At 38.0% G+C, this 27,770-nt stretch overlaps 1 protein-coding gene across 1 annotated transcript; it reads right to left on the bottom strand.

Annotated features, from left to right (window-relative positions):
- On the bottom strand, positions 1–26,757 carry LOC121727401 (putative fatty acyl-CoA reductase CG5065). The gene is made up of 13 exons (XM_042115236.1): positions 26,705–26,757; positions 13,299–13,388; positions 12,216–12,332; positions 8,622–8,779; positions 8,295–8,385; positions 7,762–7,907; positions 7,146–7,255; positions 6,842–6,925; positions 6,362–6,470; positions 4,056–4,132; positions 1,999–2,161; positions 1,314–1,571; positions 1–811 (listed from the first exon to the last, which is right to left on the bottom strand). Exons 2-13 carry the CDS (start codon positions 13,371–13,373, stop codon positions 676–678), a joined length of 1,524 nt encoding a protein of 507 aa, XP_041971170.1. The 5' UTR covers positions 13,374–13,388; positions 26,705–26,757; the 3' UTR covers positions 1–675.
- Positions 26,758–27,770: the final 1,013 nt, after the last annotated feature.

Below are 27,770 nucleotides of genomic sequence, written 5' to 3'. Positions count from 1 at the left end.
TTCAGATATCCAAGTTATATTTCTAACGTGTTATATTTTACACAGTATACTAATTAAAATATCCACATCTGCAATGGCGTCGTTTGTTAATAAAGAACTTGCTAAGTAATAATCAGGGTTCGATCTAAGGGGGGAGGCAAGCCGGGCATTTGCCCAGAGCGGCAAAAATGGGGGGCGGCACAATTGACTTAATCGTATCTTCCAACCTAACCATGGTCTACCACTTAAGTTTGAGAATTTTACATTCCAGCCTACTTCAGGTGATATAGAAATTAATACTTTATAAATTTCTATATCACTAAAATGTTCCCCCCCTCCTTACCCTCAAAAAGGGCGGCTAAATTATCTTTGCCCGGAGCGACTAAATAGCTAGGTGTCGGTTGGCAGCGGACGACATGAAGCAACCGCCGCACGACGTGTCGTCGCGACACTAGGTACCGTTTTCTATGTATTTCTATGAAATACCCTGGGCAGCTAGCGACACGAAGCTAGTGACACTTGTCATAGAAAAACATAGAAACCAGTACTGTCGCGACAACACGTCGTCTGCGGTGGCTTCATGTCGTCCGCTGCCAACCGGCACCTTAATTCGGGCCCTGGTGACAATCACCCAAAACGCCATCCTAGCATAGCCTAGCTACCTTCATGGAAATCATCTTTTATTATCAGTAGTGATTAGAAGTTGAGATAACTGCGCAGCGCCGTGTCCGCCTGTGTGATGGGGCTGACGATGGTACCGATGTTGGAGTACAGGAACCAGAGAAGCAGGCCGTAGAACAGCGTCTTCGCCACCAAGTCCACGATGTAACGTCTGCAAATGTCGAAGAAGGCAATATGGCCATGTCCAGGAGCTGTTATTGTTTGCTGATGCGTGTTTTGTTGTCATACAATTTATTTACTAATAATGATAAAATTAGCACTCATGTTATCGTTGGAGGCTTCAGGATCTCGTGGTCAAACAACCATAGAAATTAAACACCTTGAAATTGTTTTGATCCATACTTAGCCCCAATTTCACCAACGACTGTTAAAGTTAACGCTCGAATTAGTATCACGTTACCTCTTTCGTTTTTCTTATGAATTAAAGAGAAGACTTGACATTTTAACAAGCTGTTAGCACAAACAGACGTTGGTGAAATTGGGGCTTTGCTTCAAAATAATATTATCATCGCTAAGTTTATGCCAAATATACTAAAATGTATTTTCGTCATGACTAATCAATAATCATGATATTGGACATAACCGCTCTAAAATACGTGTATGAGAGCGGTTTATTATTAAGAGCTGATGTTGAAAGTTACATTAGTACTTACATCCTGTGTATCCGCCTCGCTCTCGGCAGGTTCGCCGGGTCCTCCTTCAGCACGTACTGCCGCGTCCCTATCACGTAGTCCCTGAGGTACAGGTTCGTGTTGATCTTGCTCACGTCCGTGAAGAAGATCTCGTTCTCCTCCTGGCTCACTCTCTTCTGGAGCCCCAGGAAGTTGGAGTTCTCGAAGTGCCACTCCTTGATCGTGTAGTACTGGAGCACGTGGAGACCGTGGCTGATTCGCTTCTGGGCTTTCACTAGACTGTCAATGGTATAATGTTTTTATCAGGGCTGAAACTAATTTGGGGTAAAGCAAACGAAATAAATCCCTAAGTACCTACTCTTTGATAGGAAGCCAAGGTCTAACTTACTTTAAATTCGGAAATCTAAGGGCTATAACTCACCGGGAAGGCAACGCGACGTAGCCAGTGATGTTATCATGTCACCTCTACGCCGCTGCAAAGGCTGTTTTAGAAAAAACCCGTAGAGACGCCAGACGTTGCTTGGACGTTGCCATGGTAACATCACTGGCTACGTCACGTTGGCTTCCCGGTGAGTTATAGCCCTGAGATTTCCAGAAAATGCAGTATTGTGTTTCCAGCCTTTTAAAACTAAGGCATGCATTTAAATTAATTCTAGCTTATTTATTTTACCTTGTGAAGTCTAAGTGGGCTTAAAAGTATACTCACAAAGTCTTCTGTCGGAACAAGAAGAGCAGGAAGTCTACAATGTACGCGGGGACGATGTGGGTGAGGACCAGCATGATCTGGTGCGTCAGCCAGTACGACTTGATGGACCCGCCCGGGTACCACAGCGCGATCGTGAACGGGTACGTGTTCACCCACTTCTCGCCTGGAAACATTTCATCATCTGTTTTTTTCAAACGGGTCACCTGATTGAAAGCAACTACCCATGGACACTTCCAACATTAAAAGTGCTGCAGGTGCGTTGCCGGGCCTTTTAAGAGGGGATACGCTCTCTTCTTGAAGGTTTGCAGGTCATGTTAGTTACCTTCAAGAAGATACTACTACCTACTGTGGAACGATCTATCACCAGCAGTATTTCCGGAAATACTGCTTGCTGACAGACCGTTCCACAGTTTTAAAGTGCGCGGCAAAAAGTTACTCAAAAACGCACAGTGGAAGACTGCCACTCATCAAGGTGATGAGGATGGTATTTTTATCTAGGTTTAAGCTACGGCAGCATTGACAAAGTTTTTGCCACCACTTTCAACGCAAGAAAGGCAACATCAAATGCTCCACAATGTTTTCTAGAGGTAAAATCATGTGCCTAACCCTGGGCGTTACGAGGCGTACCGAGGGGGGGCTGGATCATGTTGACGTCCCTACTAAGTAACTTAACTAGTACTTTTATACAAAACTTATAAAAGATATGAGAGATTCTTTCACAGAAGACGTAATAAATCGATTTAGAAGAAGACCGAACCGAAGACCCTCGAAAATTCCGTTTACCTAAGTCGATAAATAAAATGTTTTCTTTGTAGTGCACTTATTAGTAGACGACTATATTTTTATTTTTTTTCAAACGAGCTTTGGCCCACCACACATTCCCACCACTGTATCTCCTGTGTCGCCAGGATCGACAGCGTTATCCAACCACGAAAACCCTTTCATATGATCTCAGGGAGCCTGAGGGACATGCTAAACTGTCTTGGGACCCGCAACGAAATTAATCAGAAGAAAATAGGAGGAGTAGGAAGATTCCAGTTTCCCTCCCCATAAAAGCGGGAGACAGCACAAAGTTGCAATGACCGAAAGTCAAAGAACTTAAGGGGGAGCACCACGGAAATAAAGTTAATAATTGTGACTCCTACGCTAAAGCTAAGTTAATATTAGAGTTTATTGTGTTTGACTGTTGTCAATAATAATTGTGACAAAAACGCTTGAAGGCACGGAAGTTCCTTGCGCTGTCCACGAGATCACCATAGTATGCGACTCCAGATGTACATAAAAGGTTGTTTAGCATAGTAGTTCTTTAATCCTGCCAGAGACTGCACTCCCAGAGCACATGATGAGCTGTTTGTTCAAACATGTTGCCTTCGGTCGAGCACTCGCACATGGGTGAAGCTACTAGTTTAAATCCGTAAAGTTTGGCCTTAAAATTTCCATGACCGGTCAGGAATTGAGAAACGCAGTGATCAATATCCATCCAATGTTTGGATAGCCGTTCACGAATATTAGGCAAAAAATTGAAAAGATGTCGCCCTTTGGTGGAACAGTCCCATCGCGTCTGCCATTCGGAGATTAGACTTTGCACAGAGTTTTCTAAAGGCTCAAACAATCTTGCTTTTTTTAATTTTATCGCGAGCGCTTAAAAAGAACGGGTTGGCAATATTTTTGTTATGATAGTAAATTGTCGCACGACGCTGAATCTCAAGGTCAACGGGTAAAACTCCGGCTAACACGGGCTAGGCTTCGGTACTTGTGGTTCTATAAGCTTTGCATAAGAATATAAGAGCAAGACGTTGGCTTTGTAGCAACTTGCGACGAGCCGCGCCGACAGTTGCTCTGTCGGCCCACACGGGAGCCCCGTAGCAAATGTTGCCTAGGTAAGTAGCAGTGTAAATTAATTTTAGGGTTTTGAATGAGAGGCCCCATGTCGACGTAGATATTTTGGTGAAGGAGTAAAAGTTGCGTTTCGCTTTCTCACCGGTTTGAATTAAATTAGTAGACGACTATAGCAGTAGACAACTATAGACAAATAGTATTTAAATACTATTACTTACCAATATCAATGATTTCCTTCCACGTCATTTTGTGAACTCCCGAAAGCGTCATGTTGAATATTCGCGCTTCCTTCGGCCTAAAAGAATAATTAACTTAGGTACCAGTAATGATATTCAAACATATGCACATACTAGTGACAGTACGTATCAATGTTACTTTGTTTCGTCAGGAAATATTTAAATCAATTAATTTAATTCATATTGTAGAATAATCACTGCACATTTCATTTGCATTTGTAAACTACAACTAGCTATTTGACCGAGCTTTGCTCGGTATTTGATAAAACACGAGTAAAATGACATTTTCTAAAAATGATTCCTAGCTAGATCGATGTATCGCCCCCGAAACCCCCGATATACTAAATTTCATGAAAATCGTTGGAGCCGATTCCGAGATTCCAATTATATATAGGTATACAAGAATTGCTCGTTTAAAGATATAATATATACATATTATTATTATGAATGTAATCTTATACACATAAAATTATCGTGTTGTGATGTTTGTTGCCAAACTCCTCCGAAATGGCTAGAACGATTGTGTTGAAACTTTTGGTGCTTATTTTTTTATTTATTTATGCTTATCACAGGCATCGAAGTTTTCTAAGGCCCGTATAAATAGTCAGTACTTAAGATGCGACCCGGTCTCAAGACGTGGTTCGGCTCTGTGATTGGTCCAAATTTTGACAGCCAACCAATCCCAGAGCCTGAACCGGGTCTTGAGACTGAGAGGCATCTTGAGTACTGACTATTTATACCGGCCTAAGTGCGTCTTTATTATACGACAGCTGAACTTCGATCACTTATATACAAGATACACAGTCCCATACAAAACCTCTCGAAAATCTGTCGCCGAGTAAAAGTGTTTAAAAAAGTATACATTTATCCAAAATCAACCTTAATAATAGTTATTAAAGATCTTTTTATAAAACAATGTACAATGTGTGTTTACAAAGCAATAATTTTTTACGAACGACGCACGCTTCAAATTAAATTCAACCATCGTCCATGTCTTAAAGTTTAAATTATTACAATTCCAAAAAAGCACTTCAATAATTTTACGGCCGTACGTCGCCGCTGGAACAGGGTGAAGTGAAGTATGAGTGGAGTCGAACTGTTCAACATTTTTTGTTGATTGTAATAATTTTAATAGTCCATTTTTTAATTTTTCCAAAGTTTAATGTATAAAGTATGGAGTAATTATTTTTACTTGTAATATTATGTTGTAATTTTATAGTTAACTAAAATATACGTGTATACATTGAATATAAATGCTTAAAATATACAACGCTCGCTAAAGTCGGCTTGAAAAATTATTCGCATCTTTGCCGTGCTATAACTGATATCCAATCTGCACATCTAACTGGATCTCGAGGATATCTAAAAAAATATATTCCTTAATAAAATAAATAATAATTAATAGCGACTCCACCAAATGGAACAGAAACACAGTGTATAACCCGAACATTTCAAGTGGGCATGATAAACTACGATAAGTACCTTTAGTATGAGTATTCGCAATTGAGATGGTTTATACCTCGTGTTGATTTATTTACAACTTAATTTTAAAACTGTTTTTGTTGATTTCTTAACGAAATACCAATATTTATAATACAATTGTATGAAATATATTAGGATAAAATTAATACTTACCGGAAATATGAAATTCCATCCTTTTTTTGCGTTTTAAACGTATTATTTTCACAATTGTTGAACGAGCACTGGGACACGTTTCCCAGCGGAGCGTTCGAGCACTACTAAATCGAAAGTCCACCAGAATGTTGCGTTTGGTGCTCTTTTAGTGAGGTCGTTTTTTGCCGCGGACTGTGTATCTTGTATATTAGTGATCGAAGCAGCTGAAACCAATCACGTGGGCCCCGCGCCCGCGTCGGTCTGATTGAGCATACCACCTCGCTCGGTTGGAAGATGATTATTTGAAAGTGCTTATTTGAACGCGCTAAACTCAGGAACTACTGGTCCGATTAAAAAAAATATTTCAGTGTTAGATAGCCCATTTATCGAGGAAGGCTATATATAGGCTGTATATTTTATCACGCTAAGATTAATAGGAGCAAAGAAATAGAGGAAAATGTGGAAAAAAACGGGGGGAAGTTATTTGAAAGGGCTTATCTCACGAACTACTGGAGCAATTTTTCTATTATTTGGCATAGATAAGAAATAGGCCACGTGAAGGATCATAGGCTATTTTTTGTGGACTAATTTGTCTGTGTAATATCTAATTTACGCGGGCGAAGTCGCGCGGAACGTCTAGTACAAAATATTATGATGATAGTATGTATACTTACTTGTCAATAGCTGTGACATAGGCGATGAGGATGCAGCCGTTGACGATGACGTCGACGGGCAGCGCGTCGGCGTTGTACGACGGCTCGCAGTGCATCGTGCGGATCACACCTGACACATACATCATCATCATCATTATCATCGTTATCATTTTACTTAGGAGATACACAAGTAACTGAGCGTTGCTTTAATGAAAATTTCCTTTACGACCACGGTAAAGGGATGATGATTTAGACCGTTTATATTATTGTGTTTCTACTTTCTACTATAGCGCCTAAGCTATTTAATAATAATATGTCCCTCAACTACATATTGATTATCATGAATAAGCCGTCATTAGGTCCGCAACGAGGGCCGGATAAAAGTAAAAAACTACGACTACGCAAAACATACCCTTAATATATCTAGATATATTAAGGGTATGTTTTGCGTAGTCGTAGTTTTTATCTCATTAGTAGCTTGGCGAGACGCCAATACCTTACCTTTTCCACTGCCAACAATAAGACCGGTTGGTCCGTTGATGTTGTCAACCCAGCCCGGGAATGGCTCCTTCCAGGCTGAAGTCACTGAAAAAACAATGAAAAATTCTGAAAACATCCAAGACTTTTTCGATTCGATGATAAGTAAGGTATTTTCTTATAAGAATTCAAAAATAAGTCCAGATTCCAGAGTGTGAGTTCATTGAAAGAGAATTGAATTAAAATTATCATGATAGCGCAACATCTGGACTGACATAAGAAGAACGTAGCTGACAACTGGTTCCTCTGGTTTTCCACTACCACTTACCAATAGAAGGTCTGCCGATGGCGAGCGGGAACTTGGAGCCGAACTCGGCCACCAGGTCCTCCGTGATGGCCTTCGTGTACGAGTAAGTGTTCGGCTCCGACTCTATTATCCTGAAATAGTAAGTCTTTTTACATAATCTTACAAATATATTCCTAATAGGAAGTCATAAATTAAGCTTATGATTTGCATAAATTTATACGACGAGAGATAACTTTATAGTTCAGCTCGACATAGTCGAGGTGACGTCCATCCTGCCGACGAGATACCTATACCGCTATACGGTGGATACTTTTATCGGCATTGTGACTACGACGAGGCATGGGATTTTAGGACTCACTTGGGCCTGACTATATGTATATAATACTCGGTGCATCTCGATAGATGAATCGAGCATCTTGGTGCAACGATGCATATAGCCTCTCTTCCATCACGCCCGGCTACTAGTGTCGTGCCGGGAGGACGCTTGCAACGGGGCAGAGGATTTTTTGACTCATTTGGGCTCGACTATAAGCATCGAGATGCGTCGAGCATCTTGATGCAACGATGCGTCCAGCTTCTCCTCCATCGCGCCCTGCGACTAGTGCCGCGCCGGCAGGCATAGGATTTGTGGACTCACTTGGGCTCGACATATTCGAGGGTTTTATCGTCCATCCAGTCGACGAGGTCCATGATGTGTCGCGGCTTGTGCGCCGGCGGGTACAGCCGCTCCTCCATCACGTCCAGCTTGTACCGGCAGTACGCGGTCGAAAGGTGCACGAACGCCTGTAATATGTGCCATATGCCATGCTCATTAGGTATAAGTCTATTTGCGCAAAGCGTCTACAAGCTGCAACACAATGAGCAATGGCGTACTTCAAGCGTTAGTTAATATGCCAATTATAGTAGTAAACACTATTTGGAAAAAAAAGTTGCCTCAATAGTTGAGTTCCTTAATTTTCACTCTTCAGAGGAAGAGTGGAGTGGAGTTTTAGAGGAGGAAAACAGGAATTTTGAAGGCATACACAATCTCCATATTTGAGAGGAATAGGTTATCATCAACTTCTGGTGTACTGTTTTACTGAGGTTTCGTGTCAAAACTTTTGGAGCTATTGGTGTTATTGGTGACTATTTTAGACAAGGTCTCTAAAGTTATATCGTCAAAATTCATACCTCTAAGTTGGTCATACACTCCGCCAGCTTCAGCAGGCGATGAGTACCAGACGTGTTCATGTGCACTGCATCTTTCAGTTTCTGATCAAACCTGCAATATTTTAAGATTAATATAATTATTTTCTTAAAAATATATTATATTAGGTGCCTATTTAAACCAGTTTGGAATATTCTTATTAATTACATTTTACAAAAGGCTCCAACAAGTGTGATGAGGCGAGGAGCGACGTACGTGGACGTGGTTTTGGAGAGCAACCCGTTGTTCTTCCGCTTCGTTTCGTATTTCGATGTGAGCTGACCCTAAGCCTTGAAGTATTTATAAGGTACCTGACACAAGCAGCGCTGTGGACGACGATGTTGCAGTGTCTTATCAGCTCCTGATGGTCATCGTTGGACAAGCCCAGGTCCTCATCCAGGATGTCACCGTTTATGACTCTTAATTTCTTCAGGGCATCCGGATTCTTTTCTTTTATTAAATCAAATATCTGGAAAGTTCAAATAATAAAGTCGGAGCAGAGGGCACTACTAGGAAATACAGCGAATAATCCGAACAAAATTCGATATCTTGCATACCTATATCATCACCTCCACCTATATCACAATATTAACAGAAATAATATCTAATGATTTTTTTACCTTAATAAGCTTATAATATCATTAACAGAAATGTTATCAAACGCCAAACTGTTTGTTTACTGTCTATGATGCAGCACCATCACCACCTCTAGCGTCAAAGAATTGTAGTAATATATCCTATTATAATAACTCAGCCAACATTTTACACAGTAATTGAGGCTTGTTAACACTGTGATAATAGCTGCTACGTCACTTAGGGCTTATTTCACCACTTCTTGATAAGTGTCGGATAGGCTATCCGATAGATAGAGTATAGAGAATCTGTCAAAAAAGTTGTGGACTTGTGGCACTTTATCGGGAAGTGGTAAAAGAGACCCTTAGTCATGCAAAAATGAAAAGTCAATTGATATCTCAATTTTGTATCGCTGCATGACGCCTCGTGTCGTGTGATTTTTGCGTGACTGACCCTTATATACATAGTTAATATCGCAATCAAGATACAACAAACAACTTTACGCTCGACCGATTTTATACTTGCAAAACGATTGATGGACGACGGATGGTTGTTATAATTACGCACTAAGTATTAATATATAGAATTATCAGGTCTTTAATATTTGTGACCAACGTTTCGAATATATAAAGTTTTTTGAAGTGAAAACTTCGTTCGCGGCGTTGAGCACTTTTGTGGGATGGGTAAAAACTAGGATATGTTATTCGAATATTCGAATACTCTTTTTATTCGAATATTGGACGATTTTATTATTCGAATATTCGCCAAATTATTTTTCGAATAATTCGAATACTAAAAATATTTTTTATTTTTGTTTAAAATGCTATCAAACATAAAATTAACATGGAATAAGAACATAATTAAGTTTATTTCAGAAAAATAATTTAAAATTTATGAATATTCTACATCTTTAATGATATATATGTCGCAGCCGACTGGTCTAAATAGCCGTTCAATCAAACAGCTAACCCTTGACTGAACAACGCCATTCAATCACACGGCTATACGTCGTTTAGCCGACTTGTTGACTACAATGTTCGACACTACAGCTAGACGACGCTTAGCCAACTGGTTTGTTTTTGTTTTGGCGGGGGGTTGCGCCTCCCGAGCCCCCCTTTTATTTGACGGCGGTCGCAGGCTGCTGCCGCAGCACGCTCGCTGCGCTCGCTCGGCTTCCTCTGTGTTTTGGTCTAAGTTCTAACCTAACCTAACCAACTTTTGGATTTTCTGGATTGTGTTTGTTTTTGTTTTGACGAGGGGCTATGCCCCCCGAACCCCCGTTTCGGGGGAGGCTGCGTCCATCCATTTCATAATCCCGTAATTTCTCCTCGAATATTTGTTGAAATTTTAATTCACTCGTATGTGTCTCCACCACAATTTTTGTCTCTTTAATAACACTTGTAACTTTTATTAACTACTTTCTTTTCGAAAAACAACCACAAACACCAACAAACACCTGCCAGTTGACGCCATATTGTAAATAAAACGCACCTAGCGCCGCAGCGGTGCGCGCTGAACTACTTCAATTAGACGGCGGCTTTTGAATCAGCTGTAGTGTTAAACGTTTTGAGCAAATAAAATATTTAATATAAAAGCTAGACGTGTGATTGAATGGCGTTGTTCAGTCAAAGGGCTAGCTGTTTGATTGAACGGCTATTTAAACCAGTCGGCTGTGACATATATAAATTAGAGATGTTCCGACTAGTCGCCGACTAGCCGGTAAAGCCGACTATCCGGCCACTTTTGTAGTCGGCGAATAGTCGGCAAAAAGCGCCGACTAATCGGTTTTTTACTTTTTTGCTATTATTGAAATTATATTAAAGAAAAACCTTTATTATTTATAATGTGTTCAGATCACACTCAATAAGTGTTACACATTTTAAAATTAAATGAGGTGTTTCTGAATTACTGGCTAGTAAAGATATTATTTTTGTTAATATAATTTTAACAACAAATTAAATAAGTATTATTAAATCGAGATTTCATGTGCATGAAATATTTAATGATTTAATGAAAACCATCAATTACTGTATCATAGCTAAACAAAATAAAGTAACGTACGCGAAGTAAACATATGCATAACACGATTCGACACGTTTGCAGGCGGCGTGTGCGACGCGAAACAGCAGTAAAAAAGCGTTACGGAAACCTCCGAAACCATGATCGGCTTGGCCGACTAGTCGGCCGATTAGTCGGCTTCTTTGCAGCCGACTAATCGGCTAGTCGGCTAGTCGGCTAAAGTCATGATCGGCACATCTCTAATATAAATCTGTTTTTAGTCTAACTACTACTACCTAACCTAACTAACTAGTTTTTAGTTCATTGTTGTTCATATTCATTACGCCAGAAGGGTGTATATAAAACAAACTCGTTTTTTAAGAAGGTAGTAAATGTAAGTGCAATAATGAGATTTTAAAATATGAAGTTAAAATACAAAATATATTTTTTTATACGCCTTTCTGGCTTGAAGCTCGCGATGTGATCTATTCGACAAGTTGATAAAAATTTGCTGATAATTGAAACAGGTCAAAGTACAGTACAGTATTAAAAAATGTCGATGGCTGCTTAATATCATGTTATTGGTGTTATCAAACTTCAAGTTACTAAATTCACCAGCTCTAGGATTGTTTCACCCTCCCCCAGGGCTATGTTGCAATTTTTTTCCTTTGTTTTGGGGTTGGTTTTCTAGTGGCCCTTTTTTATAATTTCCAGCCACATTGACACAGGTGAAGCCGACTAGGTGAACTAGGTGAACGTGGATCGAAAATATCAAAAAGACGGGTAAGCAATAGTAAATTTGTCGAATAATAACATTCCCTAGTAAAAACTATGAAACTCGCGTCAGATTTTCGTGCTGATTGAAAAACCGTAAGATGGTTGGAGAGTAGTTTTGTAACATCGAAATAGATTAATCGAACAATCGATTGTTTTTTTTCGATTGTCGATATTTTTTAATCGATTGTATTTTAGATTCGATTAATTAAAAAAAACGTTTTTTTTTTTAATTGATTTTAATATAAAAGGGGTTAAAAATTTAATCGATTGTAAGGGTTTCGATTAAGTAATTAAAAAAAATCTATTTTTTTAAAAACCGATTTTCATAAATAATGGGTTAAAAAATGATGCACAACGTTCATAATCAAGTTTTCACTTCGACCGGCACTCCCGGAGTGCAACCCGTCTTTTTTTTAATTCATATTAAAGATATGAAACATTTTTTTTTCGTTCATTTAAGTTAACCGAACATAAGCGGTTATCCAGTGATTTCAGGAGTTATGACTTTGAAACGATAAATCTCAAAATGAGTTAATGAAGCACAGTCATAGACCTACCACATTGTTACAGAGATCCTTCAGTCTGTCGGCGCTGGAGACTCCCCGCTTGGGTCTCATAAGCAGGTAGATCGCCTTGATGCCGGGACATGCCCGCAGATACTTCTCCACGAGCGCCTGAAAAAACAACAGGATTCGAGGAATTATCTTACTAAACATTCGTCGTATCCGAGAGACACACTACGGTCATGTATCTAAATATTTATAATATATGTATGATATTTATAATGTACTCGTAATAAAACCACTGGACGGTTCGGGCTGAAATTTAGCATGCAGGTAGATGTTATGACGCTAAGCTAAGAAAGGATTTAGATCAATTCTACCCCCCCGGGGTTAAAATAGAGGATGAAAGTTTGTATATAATATACTTCTTAACGCGAGCGAAGCCGTGAGCAAAAGCTAGAGTAAAATAAGTGGGCAAACGAGCAAACGGGTCACGTGATGGAAAGCAACTTCCGCCGCCCATGGATCCTCGCAACATCAGAAGAGTTGCAGGTGCGTTGCCGACCTTTTAAGAGGGAATAGGGTAATAGGGTAGGGGAGGGTAGGGAAGAGAATAGGGTAGGGGATTGGGCCTCTGGCCCTCTAGGGCCAGATTGAATTAGACTCTAGGATTCTTATAAATATCAGAATTTTATGAACAACAAAGTAAAGCAAATTTTTCTTTCAGCCGGTCTAGCATACGCCAACGAGATATCTCACTCTAAATGTTTTCTCGATGTTTGATGGTTTGTGTCTTCATCTCTATTGACCTTAGCATGACAAACATTTTTTCTCGCGTAGATCTATCATCGAAATAACACATTTGTAGAGTTTTGTCGAGATAATGTCGAGATTTTGACATTATGAGACGAGTAGTTTTTAATTATCTCGAGAGAGAGTGATATCTCGTTGGCGTATGCTAGGCAGGCAGGAGTCAGATTACTCTATAGTCTATTGCACCGCCGCGCCGGCAGACTAGTAACGATAAGTTGCATAGTTTCATGCAAATGTTTGATCCTGCATGCATCAAATTTTATCATACTTGCAATAGGATGTAAGATTATATAGAAAAATTGAATTAGGATAGTAGTAGGTTACCTTTCCCAGAAAGCCAGTAGCTCCAGTGATCAGGATGGACTTTCCCTCGTAAAATTCTCGCACTGAGGCCGCCATTGTTTACGCTTAGGTCTGTAAATAAAATACAATGAAATATTGAAATATATAAAATACTAGCTGACCCGGCAAACGTTGTTTTGCCATTTAAATTATTTCTAGTATCAATATAAAAGTAGATAAAAAACCTATTCACCTCAGGCCTAACGGATGAACATAATATATATACAAAATTACATTAAAATCGGTTGGGCGTTTTGGAGGAGTTTGCGCACAAACCACAGTGTTTGGATGGACTACAATTATTAGAATTAATAATATTATTTCAATTATTCTTAGTGCGAAAAACAATACAAAGATAGCAAAAAAAGGATATGGGCGCAGAGCCCACAGACGGCCCCAAATTAAATTAAATTAAATTAAATAAATAAAATACACTGTGGCACGAGAATTTTATATGTTAGCATAAAGAAATATAAAGAGTTGACGTCAAGATTGTAACCACAATATAAAACAACTCGAAGTAAGCATTTATAGGTCATAATATACTAAGTAATCACTAATCACTATGCTTGGGATTAAATTTCGCTTGTCTGGAAGTATGTCTAATTAGAAATTCATGCTTACATTATAAATGCGAAAGTGTTCTGTTACCTCCTGACGTCCCGGGAAAGGACATAGGATACTTTTAATCCCGAGAAAAGGTATGGTTCTCCCGCAATAAACGAATTTTGGCGCAACGGAGTTGCAGGCGTCATCGAGTAGCTTCATTAAATTCTTGTATGAACCTTCATGACGGAATTAAAAATGTTTTTTTTTTTATGAAATAAGGGGCAAATTAGCAAACTTCCGCCGCCCATGGACACACGCAACATCAGAAGAGCTGCAGGTGCGTTGCCGGCCTTTTAAGAGGGAATAGGATTACAGGATAGGGGAGGTAAGAAAGGGAATAGGGAAGGGTAGGAAAGGGAAGGGTAGGGAATTGGGCCTCTGGTAAACTCACTCACTCGGCGAAACACTTCGCAAGCGCTGTGTCACGCCGGTTTTCTGTGAGCCCGTGGTATTTCTCCGGTCAACCCGGCCCATTCGTGCCGAAGCATGGCTCTACCACGTTACTCAAGGACCAAGAACGCAACTCACAACACTGGAGAACAACCTGAAACTGGTATGTTCCTGGACCCTGGTTCTTTACATCCAACCCTTTCTAGGTCTCCGTTTATCTCAACCGGCGAAAAACAACAGTCCTAACATAATATGAGGCCTGCATGGTATCAATCAGGACATTGTGCATTCGCAGCATAATATAGCTCTCTCTTTAAAACTCCGTTAGCCGGTGTACAAAAAATTAATTGTACCTAGTAGCATTCTAGAACTAATGAGCGTTTAGTTTTGAAACCTGCAATTGTATCGTAACCTGTAGTTGTAAGTAAACAATCCGTATGTCGTGTGGCAACCAGCCCGGTGTTGATGCATTAATCGAGGATGTTTCATACTTGATTGAAAACGCTTCGGATGTTAGCAACAGTGGATGTTAGTTCAAGAATAATTGCGATTTTGGTGATAGTTAAGTGCCTGATAGAGTACGAACTTAAAGTACGTGGGTTTTGAGTTCGCAAACTTGCTCGGCTCGCGTCGGTACTCGCTGACACACGAGAATCGCTCACACTGGATTACCATGCCCCCAGGCTCGCGGCTCGCGGCTCACGGCTCTTTGTTGACACAGGCGATTGAGATCGTCGAGCCATAAGTCCGCGTACTTACTCGCACGTCTGTCACCCCCTTTAAGCTAGCAGGGGTGAACTTATGGTGCTCAGGAGTGGGCGCAGTATCAAGAGCAATCTATCTTCCTTCACTCTTCATCATATTTGTTGCCAGACAAAGGATCGACCTTCTAAACAAGACAAGGTCTTTTAACCAAACTTGAAAACACTTTTCTAACGCGGCAATTGAACCCACGACATCCGAGTCGACACGTTTTTAAGCTTGCATGTTACTAACAATAAGGAATTATCTTCTTCGAAGGATTCGATTCTCATGAAGTAAACAAAAAAAAAATGTTTTGAAGTACTTATTTAGGATAATTATTTCGATCGCCTGATTTTCTGCGTTTTCGCGCAAGATGTATGTATGTATAGGTATAATTAGCGCCCGACAAACTAATTCTCGCGACCAAGTCTTTGAAATCTTCATATTGGCAATTTAATCAATTTTGATATTTAAAATAATTATTTTTAAACAAAAAACTGAAACCGACTTCCATATTAATTTTCCTACAAATAAACTAAAAAGTATTATATAATTCTTATTCTATGTGAGTGCCTTTTATAGGATTGGCCTAAGTCTCAACTATATCTTACTCAATCTTTATAACTTTGAAGTCGGAACCATTGGTACACAATCTAACTCTAATATTGTATTTATACCTAATCCTACAGAAAAAGTCAAAATCACTAGATGTGTCCGTATAAATTTCAAGGAGTCCCCTTGGTTCCTCGTGGATCGCATCATCAGATATTTTACTACTTTTGTGATCATGGTAATGGTGTATCTACACATGCCGCCGGGTTTTCCACCGGCTTTCAGACTGCATTGCCGCCGAAGCCGGCGGCCGGGCCACCGCGCCGGCCGTTCCGCCGATATAAGCCGGCGGCATCTGTGGATACACCATAACGCCGACTATAGTCTAAACAACGAAATAATTTTGATATATAAAAAAGGCTTATAATTAACTGATCACCAGAAATAGTAACATTTCACAGACAAATATAGTAAACGATCACCAAAATACAGACCACCATTTTAATGTAAAATGATAACCAAAGATTTAACATCTTAAAACCAAAAATAGTAAATGATGACCAAAATAAGTAAATGATCACCAAAATTAGTAAATGATCACCAACATTATACTAGCATTTTAATGTAAACTGATCACCAAAGATTTATTATCTCGCTATCCTCTTTATGCATTATTATTTTTTAACAAAAAATTAAAACCGACTTCCAAGCTAAAAACAAAAGTAATATTCTTAAAGATAATCTAAAAAGAGTCAAATAATTCTTATTCCTTATTATAGTGCCGTCTTCAGACTTCGCCTAAACCTCAACTATTTCTGTACTCAATCTTCGTACTTTTGATGTCGCTACCAGCCCGGAAAAGTTCTGAGATCCTTGACATAGAACTTACGCTAAGGTAAGCTGGTACCGACTTCAAAAGCATGAAGATTGAGTACAGAAATAGTTGAGGTTTAGGCGAAGTCTGAAGACGGCACTTTAATAAGGAATAAGAATTATTTGATTCTTTTTAAATTATGTTTACGAATATTACTTTTGTTTTTACCTTGGAAGTCAGTTTTAATTTTTTGTTAAAAAATTATAATTTTACCCTTTTTAATTACCTATGACACCACAAGGCTATATTACTTATAGCTCGTTGTCTTAGAGTTGTACATATTATTACTAGCGGTCGCCCGCGGCTCCGCCCGCGTGGATGTCGGTTACGGCTGCAAAAAGCCTACCCAGGAAAGACTCGGTCAGCAAAATTATTCGCAGGTCAATTCACAAACTCCAACACTGACATCGACGACGCGGACGCCGTCATTATCCGAAGGGATGCATATAGTGCACACTGCACATATTGTCTTCCTCCCGCACACGCACCCCGGCTTGGTGACGCCCACTATCGTTATATTTTAATTTTGCCATAATTTCAAAACTAAACGTCCAATTTTAATCATTTAAAGACCAAACGTTATCTGCATAAACTGTACTTAGTGATGAAATAATTTATTTTTATAAGGATTAATAGTATAAGTAAAATAAACGCGTTTAAATGTAGTCCAAAAAAAATTCAAGATTTTGAAATAAAAAAATTGTTATTGTGCACACTCGACATAGATAAGTATAGTGTGTTGCGGACTTTTTTGTAGATATTTATAAGATCTACAATTGCTTATAACATTTATGGTTCTATCTTTTATAGTTTCGGCAGCGTACGCAAAATAAGTAATTTTTCTGGTTGATTTTACACCTGGCGTCCGAAAAACCCAAATATCTTACGAAACCCATTTTTTTTCCAAAATAAAATTTAGCCTACGTTTAGCAGAAATAATGTACAATCCATTGGCTTTTGCTTGGAGTAGTTTAAATAAAGCCAAAATCCTCTAACTTGTATCTATAAGGATTCAAAAGTTCTGTTGGGTACCTTCGGAACCAGGGTACATCCTGGTGCAAATCTTACTTTTTGGTAGATATACTACCAAAAAGTATGTACCCTAAAACACTTCAGAAAAAATCGAAATCACTATATGTTTCCATATAAATTTTGAGGAGTTCCCCCGATTACTCATGGATCCCATCATCAGGTCACCACTTTTACAAACATGGTACTAAATTCGAGTTAAACCCTATACAACACAAAAATAATTTTGTAAATCGGACCACAAACGGCTGAGTAATCGTTGAACATACTTAAAAAAAAATACATACAGCCGAACGTATTACCTCCTCCTTTTTGGAAGTCGGTCAAAAAATGACTCAATAAATCATTGTTACTTAAACCAAAAGTAGTAAACGATCACCAATATTATAAGTTAGCATTTAAAGTAAAATTTTAACCAAATATATTTTTATTTAGCAATTATCCTATTAAAGAGAAGAAGACAGATAGACGGACAGACAGACATCGAAGTCTTTTACTAAGACTAAGACTCTGTGTGTCCGTCCCGTTTGTACCCTTTTGGTACGGAACCCTAAAAACGGGACTGTATTACTGAGACTTTGATGTCTGTCCGTCTGTCCGTCCGTCTGTCTTTCTCTAGGGCCTAGGCTGTATCTCAAGAACCGCTCCAACTAGACTTCTAAAAATTTCACAGATTGTGTATATCTGTTGCCGCTATAACAACCAGTACTAAAACAAAATAAAATATTTATTTAAGGGGGGCTCCCATACAACAAACTTCTTAAAAAATTATTTTTTTGGCCTTTTTTGCTCGATATCAATAATGGCAACCGGTAGGCACGTTGATATTTTCGCAAAGGCCTTGATGTTAATTTCAATAATTAGGTAATAATAAAAAAAATATATAATTTACAACACAATACACAATTTTAGGTCTAATTTTGTTCTATAACGGTACGGAACCCTCCATGTCCGACTCACACTTGGCCGACTATTTTGTTAATAATATTATGCTTACATGTTTTGTCAATCGAAGTGATTTATTTGGACAGAAATATCGCATTGATTTGCTCACAAGGATTTGGTGATCATTTACTATATTTGGTGATCATTTACTATATTTAGTGATCATTTACTATATTTGGTGATCATTTAATATATTTGGTGGTCATTTACTATATTTGGTGATCATTTACTTTATTTGGTGATCATTTACTATATTTGGTGTTCGATTACAATTTGAAGTGTTGTCATGACTAAAATAGCTGGTAGTATTGCAATTTTAGACTTTATTCTTTTGGTGTTAATTTTTTTTTTGGTAAACAAGTTTAGGGTATCAGTGCATTTTTTGGTGGTCATTATATTTGTTCCCTATAAAAAACCAACATATACGGTCGAATTGAGAAATCTTCTCCTTTTTGGAAGTCGGATAAAAATGAGACTGTCCGATGATACGCAATTGTGACGACTTTTAATGCAAGGTCTTTATTTTTAAGGATTTCAGAAATGGGACCACAATTTAGATGTAAGTAGGACGTACCGACTTATTAGGTCAACATTTTAACAGCTCGTTAAATTTAGGCATTGTTTTGAAAATTTGGGTCTTATGTTACTTAAGCACAACCTAAATAGTACAATTAGGAAATGCAATCCCGCAAGATAATTTCAATCCCGGTATTTGCGGGACTGAACCATCACAATCCCACTGGATCCCGGTATTTGCGGGATCCCGCTGGGTGGACTTAAACATTAAAAACGGCTTTAACATTTTTTTTGGAGATGGCTACGTAATAAAATGAGTTAAAAAAAAAAACGCGCTTATTTATTTTCATCTTTTTAATTTTCTTTCCTGAAATATAGGCAAAATTCGTACTCAAAGATTCCGATTTCCATTACATACATACAGCTCAAGCTAATAAATGTATGTTAAAACTTTAAAAGTTAAGGTATTAATTATTTCGTCTGCAAAACGGCTCCTGATATTCGACACCAGTCGTAAGGTAGCCAGCAGCTAAAGAAGTTCGCTCAGTTTCCACGTTGGTTGGTACAATTATTGTCATTTAAAGTGAATTAAATAGGTGAATTGAAGGTAAATCGTTTAGCAGGCTGCATGTTGCCAGTTCACGCACCTCCGCGAGCAGAGTTACACGTATAAATCACGCTCCTTTGTAATACCACCAGTCCCGCGGTATCCCACTAAATTTTCAACCGGGATTAGTCTCGCAAAATGCATGCGGGATCCCGGTATTTCGGGATACCGGTATCCCGGTATTGCATTCCCTAAGTACAATACAAGAGATAACTTTACATTTTAAGTTTTAACCAAAAGTTAACTTTAGCCCTCGGTTATTGTTTTTTCTTTATAGCTTCCAGCTAATATTACTGCTATCTGCTAATCTAAGCTGAACTATAAACGGAAATCACAGATAAATAACATAATAATTATACAGTAGCACTGCGGTTATATAGCTACTATTTATATGACAACGATATGTATTTATTATTGGCGTGGAACATTTCTTGTTATTGATGATTCATCTAAGCTAATACCTACCTTACGATTTCTTTAGCAACAGTGGCATGTCGAGCATACGCATATCTACTATTATTAAGGACCTCGTAGTCTAGTGGTTATGGTCTTTAAGAGCATAAGCCCACGACGGGTTTGAGTCCCGTGTTGGACCACGAAAAATGGTTTTCAAGTTTGGTTAAAACAGTGTAGGTTGATCATCTGACTGTCTAAGATGTTGTGTTATTCCTAAACAGAAGCCTAGGACGGACAGGCACAAGTTTTTTTGGCGGAGCAGAGCATAGACATATTACACACGGTGCTGCTCGCCAGTTCTGTTATACAGTATACCTGAGCTTGACTTGACACGCTACCGCATGTCTAGATACAGTGGACGCATAGTGGAGGTACCGCCTATACTATTTTTTAGTGGGTAAGCTGCGTCCACTACCATCTTGCGGGTTCGGCAAATACCTAATGACCCCATCCTGCTCAAGATGGGATCCTCGAAGTTAAAAAAAAATCTCGCCGCCAAAAAGGGTAGGTTCATTTAGGAGGGGCCTGAAGGAACGTTGAACATAAGTGTGATCGATCACGTCATATTTCGCATACCACTTTCCCTGAAACTGGATATACTTGTATATTGTAAACACGCGCATGTAGGTCGCCTCATTGAGTAGCGGTCACCGAATATAATGTTCGGCACAATGGCCCGCCGAAATCGGTGACGCAATGGTGTCTCGCAAGAGATGAGCAGACAGCTGACAATTAAAGGTATTAATATGGCCGGCACTCCCGACAACCTGGGCTATATTGTAACTAGGGCTACCAACATTTTTATTGGATATATAATAAAATATATTTTGTTTTTTAAATGCTATAAAAATCTCAAAAAATGCTTTGCTATAAAATTCATTTTTAATGTGACGCCTTGATAATTTGTCTGCAGCGACATCAATTTTTCTCAACAATGACTAAAGCTAAGAAATTAAAGTTCATTGTCAGTATTCATCATGACGTCTTTGTCTTTGAATTACCCATAGCATCACACGATTGGTCAACTTTTATAACACAAAACAATTAATCAAAAAGACCTCTATAAAAACAGGGATTCTAATTTTGCCAACAGAGGAGCGTGATTTAAGCTCCCAAAATTTGTACATAGATTAGTTCAAGCAAGCACTATAATTTGCCCATAGCTTATATGAAATATATTTAGGTTTTTAAATTATTCAGGAGTTTTATGTCAAATTGTATACGCAGTACATAATATCTATCTAATAATAGAATAGGGCTATTTGTTATTACAACTCAATCATCGACAGCATAATATTAGGTCCTTCAAATTTACCATGTATTAAATTTATCAATACATATTAAAAATGATTCCTCATTAATTGTTTCTACGGGTACGGCATCACGCGTAAATGGTTGGACAAAATTTTATAAAATGCTTTATATTAAAATATGTAGAGTAGACCACGAGGTCGAGAAAATGCATGCTATGGCGGCATTTATTTTAAACTAAGTGATGCCCGCAAATCCATTGTGTCAAAATTTTCGCGTGAAAAAAAAACCCCGTGCCAGTTTCTTACGCCGGTTCTTCTCGCCGCGATAGTTCCCGAACCGGTGGTAGGCACTAGTAGTATCAACGTTCTGAAAGCATTTGTTACAAATGTATTCGGAAATAAAAACAATTTTTATTTATTTATTATTTATTTAAGTTAACCAAAATTATACCTCTTATAATTCGGCTGGTTACAGAATATTTGTCACTTTATACTCAAACGTCAAACGGTTACTAACATCCTCACCAGGCTGTTGTCTCGTTTATATAAAAATAACCATAGACATAATATATACAAATAACAATCTTGCCTGCATAATATTGACGTCAAATTATTTTTGTCCAACAATTCGTTCCCATTGATATAAAATGTTAACGAATTTGAGACGGTCGAATCGTAAATAAAATTTTTTAGCTTTAAAGGAATTTTTATTTATTTATTGAAGGACCAATTAACAACTAATACAAAATATTTCTCAAGCTAAATATAACTAAAATATACTTTGTAATTTGTATTATATAGCCAACAACTTGAGTCACATATTTATTTTATGTTAATTTCGTCGGGTCAGGAACTCAAGGAACATTATTAACTACGCAAGAAGATACAATATTTTTATACATTTCCAGAGTCCTATATTTTCGATGATAAGCATTAATTATTGTTAACCCACTTTTTTTTTTAATTATGAATTCAGTCTTGTTTTAAATAAGTAATTTAAGGACAAGACTTTTTTTATGAAATAATAAGTATAGATACCTAAATCTTTTTTTTTTGTATGAAATAAGGGGGCAAACGAGCAAACGGGTCACCTGATGGAAAGCAACTTCCGTCGCCCAAGGACACTCGCAGCATGAGAAGAGCTGCAGGAGCGTTGCTGGCCTTTAAGAGTGAATAGAGTAATAGGGGAGAGTAGGGAAGGGAATAGGGGAGGGTAGGGAAAAAGACTGCATTAATAACTCAACAATTTTTTTGTTGATTAATACATAAATGCTTAATAGCGAAAATATAGGAATGTGGTATTGTATCTTCTTGTGAAGTGAATAAGGCTGCCTCCTCATTAAGTCGCGAGTAGTGCGTCAGCCGCGCGACTTCTATACTAGTGAGTATATAATAGTAGTCGCGCGGCTGCCGCACTACTCGCGACTAAAATTAGCTTCATGAGGCAGCCCAATGTTCCCTGAGTCCCTGACCCGACTAAACTAATCATATTCGATAGGAAATATACGAGGAGTAATGCCCGCTACAATGTTAATTACTGCACAGTTTGTACACATTGACATCGCCTAGGAGCCACCTTCACCGAGCTGGTTAACCGATGAAAATTATTTTATATTCAAATATGTATGTCAACAAATATATTGCAAGTGGGTTGCCTGAAATATTTCAGTCCAGAATAAAATAGTATTATGTGTCTATGAAAGTATGCAGTACTCTATCTAGAGATCTATTTTCTTCTTAAAAAACTTTTTTGAAATACGGCCTTTTGCTTTTTTACCGAAATTCTTCTCTCGATCTCTGGCGACTCCAGAAGCTTCGTGACTCCCCAGGGGGTCGCGACCCACAGGTTGTAGAAACACTGCCCAAAAGTATTATTACTTTGTAGTTTGTCCTGATATACCCTGTACATTCAACGGTTTTTACGATTGGCCAATGTTTTGACGTTTGTCAGCCGATAATGAGCATTTGTCAATAAACTCCAGTGAATAAAAAACTTAGAAACTGGATAAAAGTGAAGTGACAAACCACTAAGCAGGCGTAGAAAGCAAGTATAGGCATGAATCGTAGAAATGATGACCCTGTTAGACAATAAGGGTCAAAATTTGGATACCTATTATAAAATATGAACATATTTAACATAGTAAAATACGTGCACTGGAAAATTTTCATAGATATAGATTAAGTTCTGAATTTGTTAACAAAACAGAAGTGAAACTTCTCCTATTTGGACGCTGTTAAGCATTTTTGTATCATCCCGCATAAAAATTACGTATCGAGTTATGAATGCAACCATGTTCTTTAAATTATTTAAAACAAGACTGCTGGTACTACACAAATGCTTACCATCGGCCATCACAATCGCTTACGTTTTTTATTTCAGATATCGATGTCAAACTCGAAATTATCGAATACAAGTTGTCTAATTACCCTACAGGGTACCCTACCCTACAGGGCCCTACAGGGCCGAATGATATTGCTGAAGCGTTCCCTTTCTTTGGTGGAAGACCCTTTTGAGGTAGACCGGCCGGTTGTGGAGGGAGTCCTATGTTTGACAGATCCAGGACATCCCTCCTTATACGGCTGGTAGTTTTGGAGCCTCTCGCCGACCAGTCCCACTTACCCCCGGGGTGCTTAGAAAAGGGCCGAAGGATGCTTATGGTATAACACTGGAATGCTCAATCATCCAGCAACGCATAAGTCAAGGAAAAACACAAAAGTGTTAATAGAAGTTTTTAACCGACATCCAGAAAAGGTGTAGAATCTATGTTTTATACGTACCTATTTTAAATATACTTATTATGATTTCATTTTGTATGTAATTCGCGTGTATCTGGTAAACATTGTTATTATAAATCAGTGTGACAGTAATAACAAAGTTGCAGTCAAAGTTTAATATTTATAAAAACGATCAACTGCATGTTAATTTATTTTAATCGCTTAATATTTAAAACATTGCATAACAACCAACTGCATTGAAGAGTTATATTAAAATCTACTTGTTAGGTTAGCGATTATGGCGCCAGGCTGGTGATGCGTTATCACAATTCCATATATTTTTGACATTTAACTTCGCTTTCGGAGCTAGCGAATTAAATGCGTTCAATGCATTTTGACAAAGCTCTCAATCCTGTCACCGGTTTGTATTATGATATCGCGCGACTCCGCAACGCAGCGATTTGGCAAACGATGCGTTTTCCCACACCGATTTGCACCGGCAGTGTGCTCTGGCTCTAAGTTTTATTTTCTGTAGTTTAGCCTTCATAAGCAATAAGCAGTAATGTTCGTTGTTCTGTTACTCTGGACTCTAGAGTATAATATCGGTAATTTATGGTCGTATTAAAAACTAAAGTTATTACTTAATAATTAACATTTATCACCCACTGGAATAGCGCAAACTTGAATATCCATACATCAACATCCATATATTTTTTGGCCGATGCCTCTTCATGATCAAACCGCTAAACCGACTATGATGAAATTTAATACCTCGATCGTGGGAAAACCAGACACAATGCTATTCAATTGTTATCGCGGTTGCTGGTGACCGCTTGGGGTACAGGCGATAATATAGAGATAAGGCTATAACACAATATTATATACAATGTACGGTGCCTGATAAACGGCTTTGTGAATTAAGTCTTTTCCACCATAGGCATAAAACCGGCCAAGTGCATGTCGAGCCACGCACAATATAGGGTTCCGTAGTAGCGCTAATTTTTTTATTGCTCAATGACAGGACATTTATAACGTGTTTTACACTACTAACAACATCATCTCAGTTACGTTCAAACTAATTTGAACGACAAGTTCGTTAGTACTCCGCCGTATACATTGTTTTAGTTGATCGACTATTACTAAATAACTTATGAAGTCTTCTTAGCCGTGTTAGTTTTCCTTTAAATTTCAGCATATTTTTTACTTTCATGAATTTTTAAAAAATAGTCGTAATGTTTTTTAAAAACATATCCCACGATACCCCATGGCGTGAGCGTGGGTGGGTGGGTGCGAAAAAAAATCATCCCCGCTTAATGTGTAGGGGGGAGGTCTAATAATTTTTTTTTAAGATTTCATATATAATTTTGTCGGCATCATTAATATGTGCATTCATGCCGAATTACAGCTTTGTAGGTCCTAATTATAGTCTCATGAGCAAAACCGCGGACAGACATACGGATAGACAGACGGACGGACAGACCGAAACTATAAGGGCCCCTTGTTGACTACGGAACCCTAAAAGTAACAGACAGATACACTAAGAATTAAGATAGAAAGAAACACAGACAGACACATTTACATTCATGATATTAGTATGGAAGTATGATTTCCTACCAGCATTCACGTAAATTCAATATATATAATAAATAATAATAAGATGCCGAGTACTTAGAAGTCAGAATAAGTTATGGCAATAAGGAAGAATAGCGAACTGACCTCAAGTAACTGCAGTGGGGTGCATAGCATTAGATTGTGAGCTGTGCTGGCAGAAAAACACAGGAAAAACCGGCCAAGTTCGAGCTGGACTCACGCACAAGAATATCCGTCTACACGTTACGTTTTTATTTTTTTGTATAGCTTTTGGTTAAAATTTCTAAAATTTTATTACACGTGGATACCAAAACTTTCGCTTCGTCGTCTTAACATTTTGACAAAAAAAATTAAAATTTATTTTTTTATATTACCTGACTCAGGCTGCGTTTCCACCAGAGAAAGATGTGTTGCAAGGAATGATAGAATCGCTATTCTATTGGATCTTAAAAACACATTCCTTGCAACACATCTCTGGTGGAAACACAGCCTAAGGTAAATACTTAGTCAGGTAATGGTTAATATAAAAATAAAAAAAAACTTATTAAAAGACTCAGGACTACAGCTGTTTATATCCGCAATTCCATTTCAAACACGTGGGATGATTTAGTTACTGACGTTATAATTTATATATCTAGAGTTATATAAATAAAAATGAATTTCAATTTCGATAGTCCAGATAAAAATCGAGAACGGCTAGACCAATTTGCCAATTGTTATTCTCGAAATCATGGGAAAATAGGAGTTAAGTAGTACGAAGTTCATGGGTCATTTTATTTAAGTAGATTATTGTTATTAGTTGCCTAGCCAGAATGATACAAAAACACTTCTTTTAAAGCCTTATAACTTATATGTTATATATAACCATAATATTATTATCATTGACTACTAACCGGTAAATATTAGCCAGTCTTCCAAAGATAATTATTATTTAACGTCTATTATAAATTAGGATCACGATCGGTCTTAAATCGATAAGAACAGATTTTCGCTATAATAATATTATACGGTACCAAAAATAATAAATTGAGAAATATTAAACCAATACAAACGGAATATTATGCTAGAAAAAAATACCAATAAAAGAAATAATATGCATTTAACTCACGTGTTCGTGCAGTGTAGCGGCGCGCGAGTGTCCAGCCCTTACTGTAGAAGCTGATTGGTGTATTGTCATAATAATATTATTGTGCACCGCGCACACAATAGGCGTCATGTGTGGATATCTTAAAGGCCACCGCACACTATACAAGGTGTAACGAAACTAGGTTATAATACTTACTTTAGGGTGTGTATGTGTACATTATATAGAGTTCACTGTGAAAGTAGTAGCGCTGAAAGAGCAATTTTTGTGATTTCTATGGGCAAGCGCACACTTGTAATAAAAATTTCCATACATATAAAAAGTTTATCTTTCAGCGCTGCTACTTTCACAGCGAAGTCTATAACAGTCTGTAACAGGCTTTAATTGGCATAAAAACCGGATGTAACAAAAATAAGTGATAATACCTTAAGGTGTGTATGGTTAGAGAACCATACATAATACCTTAAGGTGTGTATGGTTAGAGAACCATACACACCTTAAGGTATTATCACTTATTTTTGTTACATCCGGTTTTTATGCCAATTAAAGCCTGTTACAGACTTAGCTATAATATATATTAATATATTTATAGCTCGGCATATTAATATATATTTTCTATACTAAGGCCTATGGGGGATTTTGTATGGACCACCCTTCAACAGTCATGGGATGCGTCTCGATTTGTTCACTGGGACCCAGAAAAGTCCAGTAAGTACCAGTGTCAGTTTCAAAATCAATTGCGTTTATTAAAAAATCAGCTTTTCTCCAAAAAAAAAGGTGTTTATTTTTTAACAAAAAATCACTTTCTTCTACAAACAAAAAACATATCAGGGTTCCGTAGTCAACAAGGAACCCTCATAGTTTCTGTCTGTCCGTCCGTCTGTGTGTCTGTCTGTCTGTCCACGGTTTTTCTCAGATACTATACGGCCTACAAAGCTGTGATTCGGCATGTATGCATATTATCTTAATTTTGGCGACAAAATGGTATATAAAATCTTTTTTTTTATGGTACCTCCCCATACACATCAAGCGGGGGTAATTTTTTTTCGCGTCCATCCTATCGTGTGGGGTGTCGTTGGGTACGTTTTTA

The sequence above is a fragment of the Aricia agestis genome, chromosome 5, assembly GCF_905147365.1.
Source record: "Aricia agestis chromosome 5, ilAriAges1.1, whole genome shotgun sequence".
NCBI classification, from domain to species: domain Eukaryota; kingdom Metazoa; phylum Arthropoda; class Insecta; order Lepidoptera; family Lycaenidae; genus Aricia; species Aricia agestis.
This window is presented reverse-complemented; position numbering and strand designations above follow the sequence as displayed.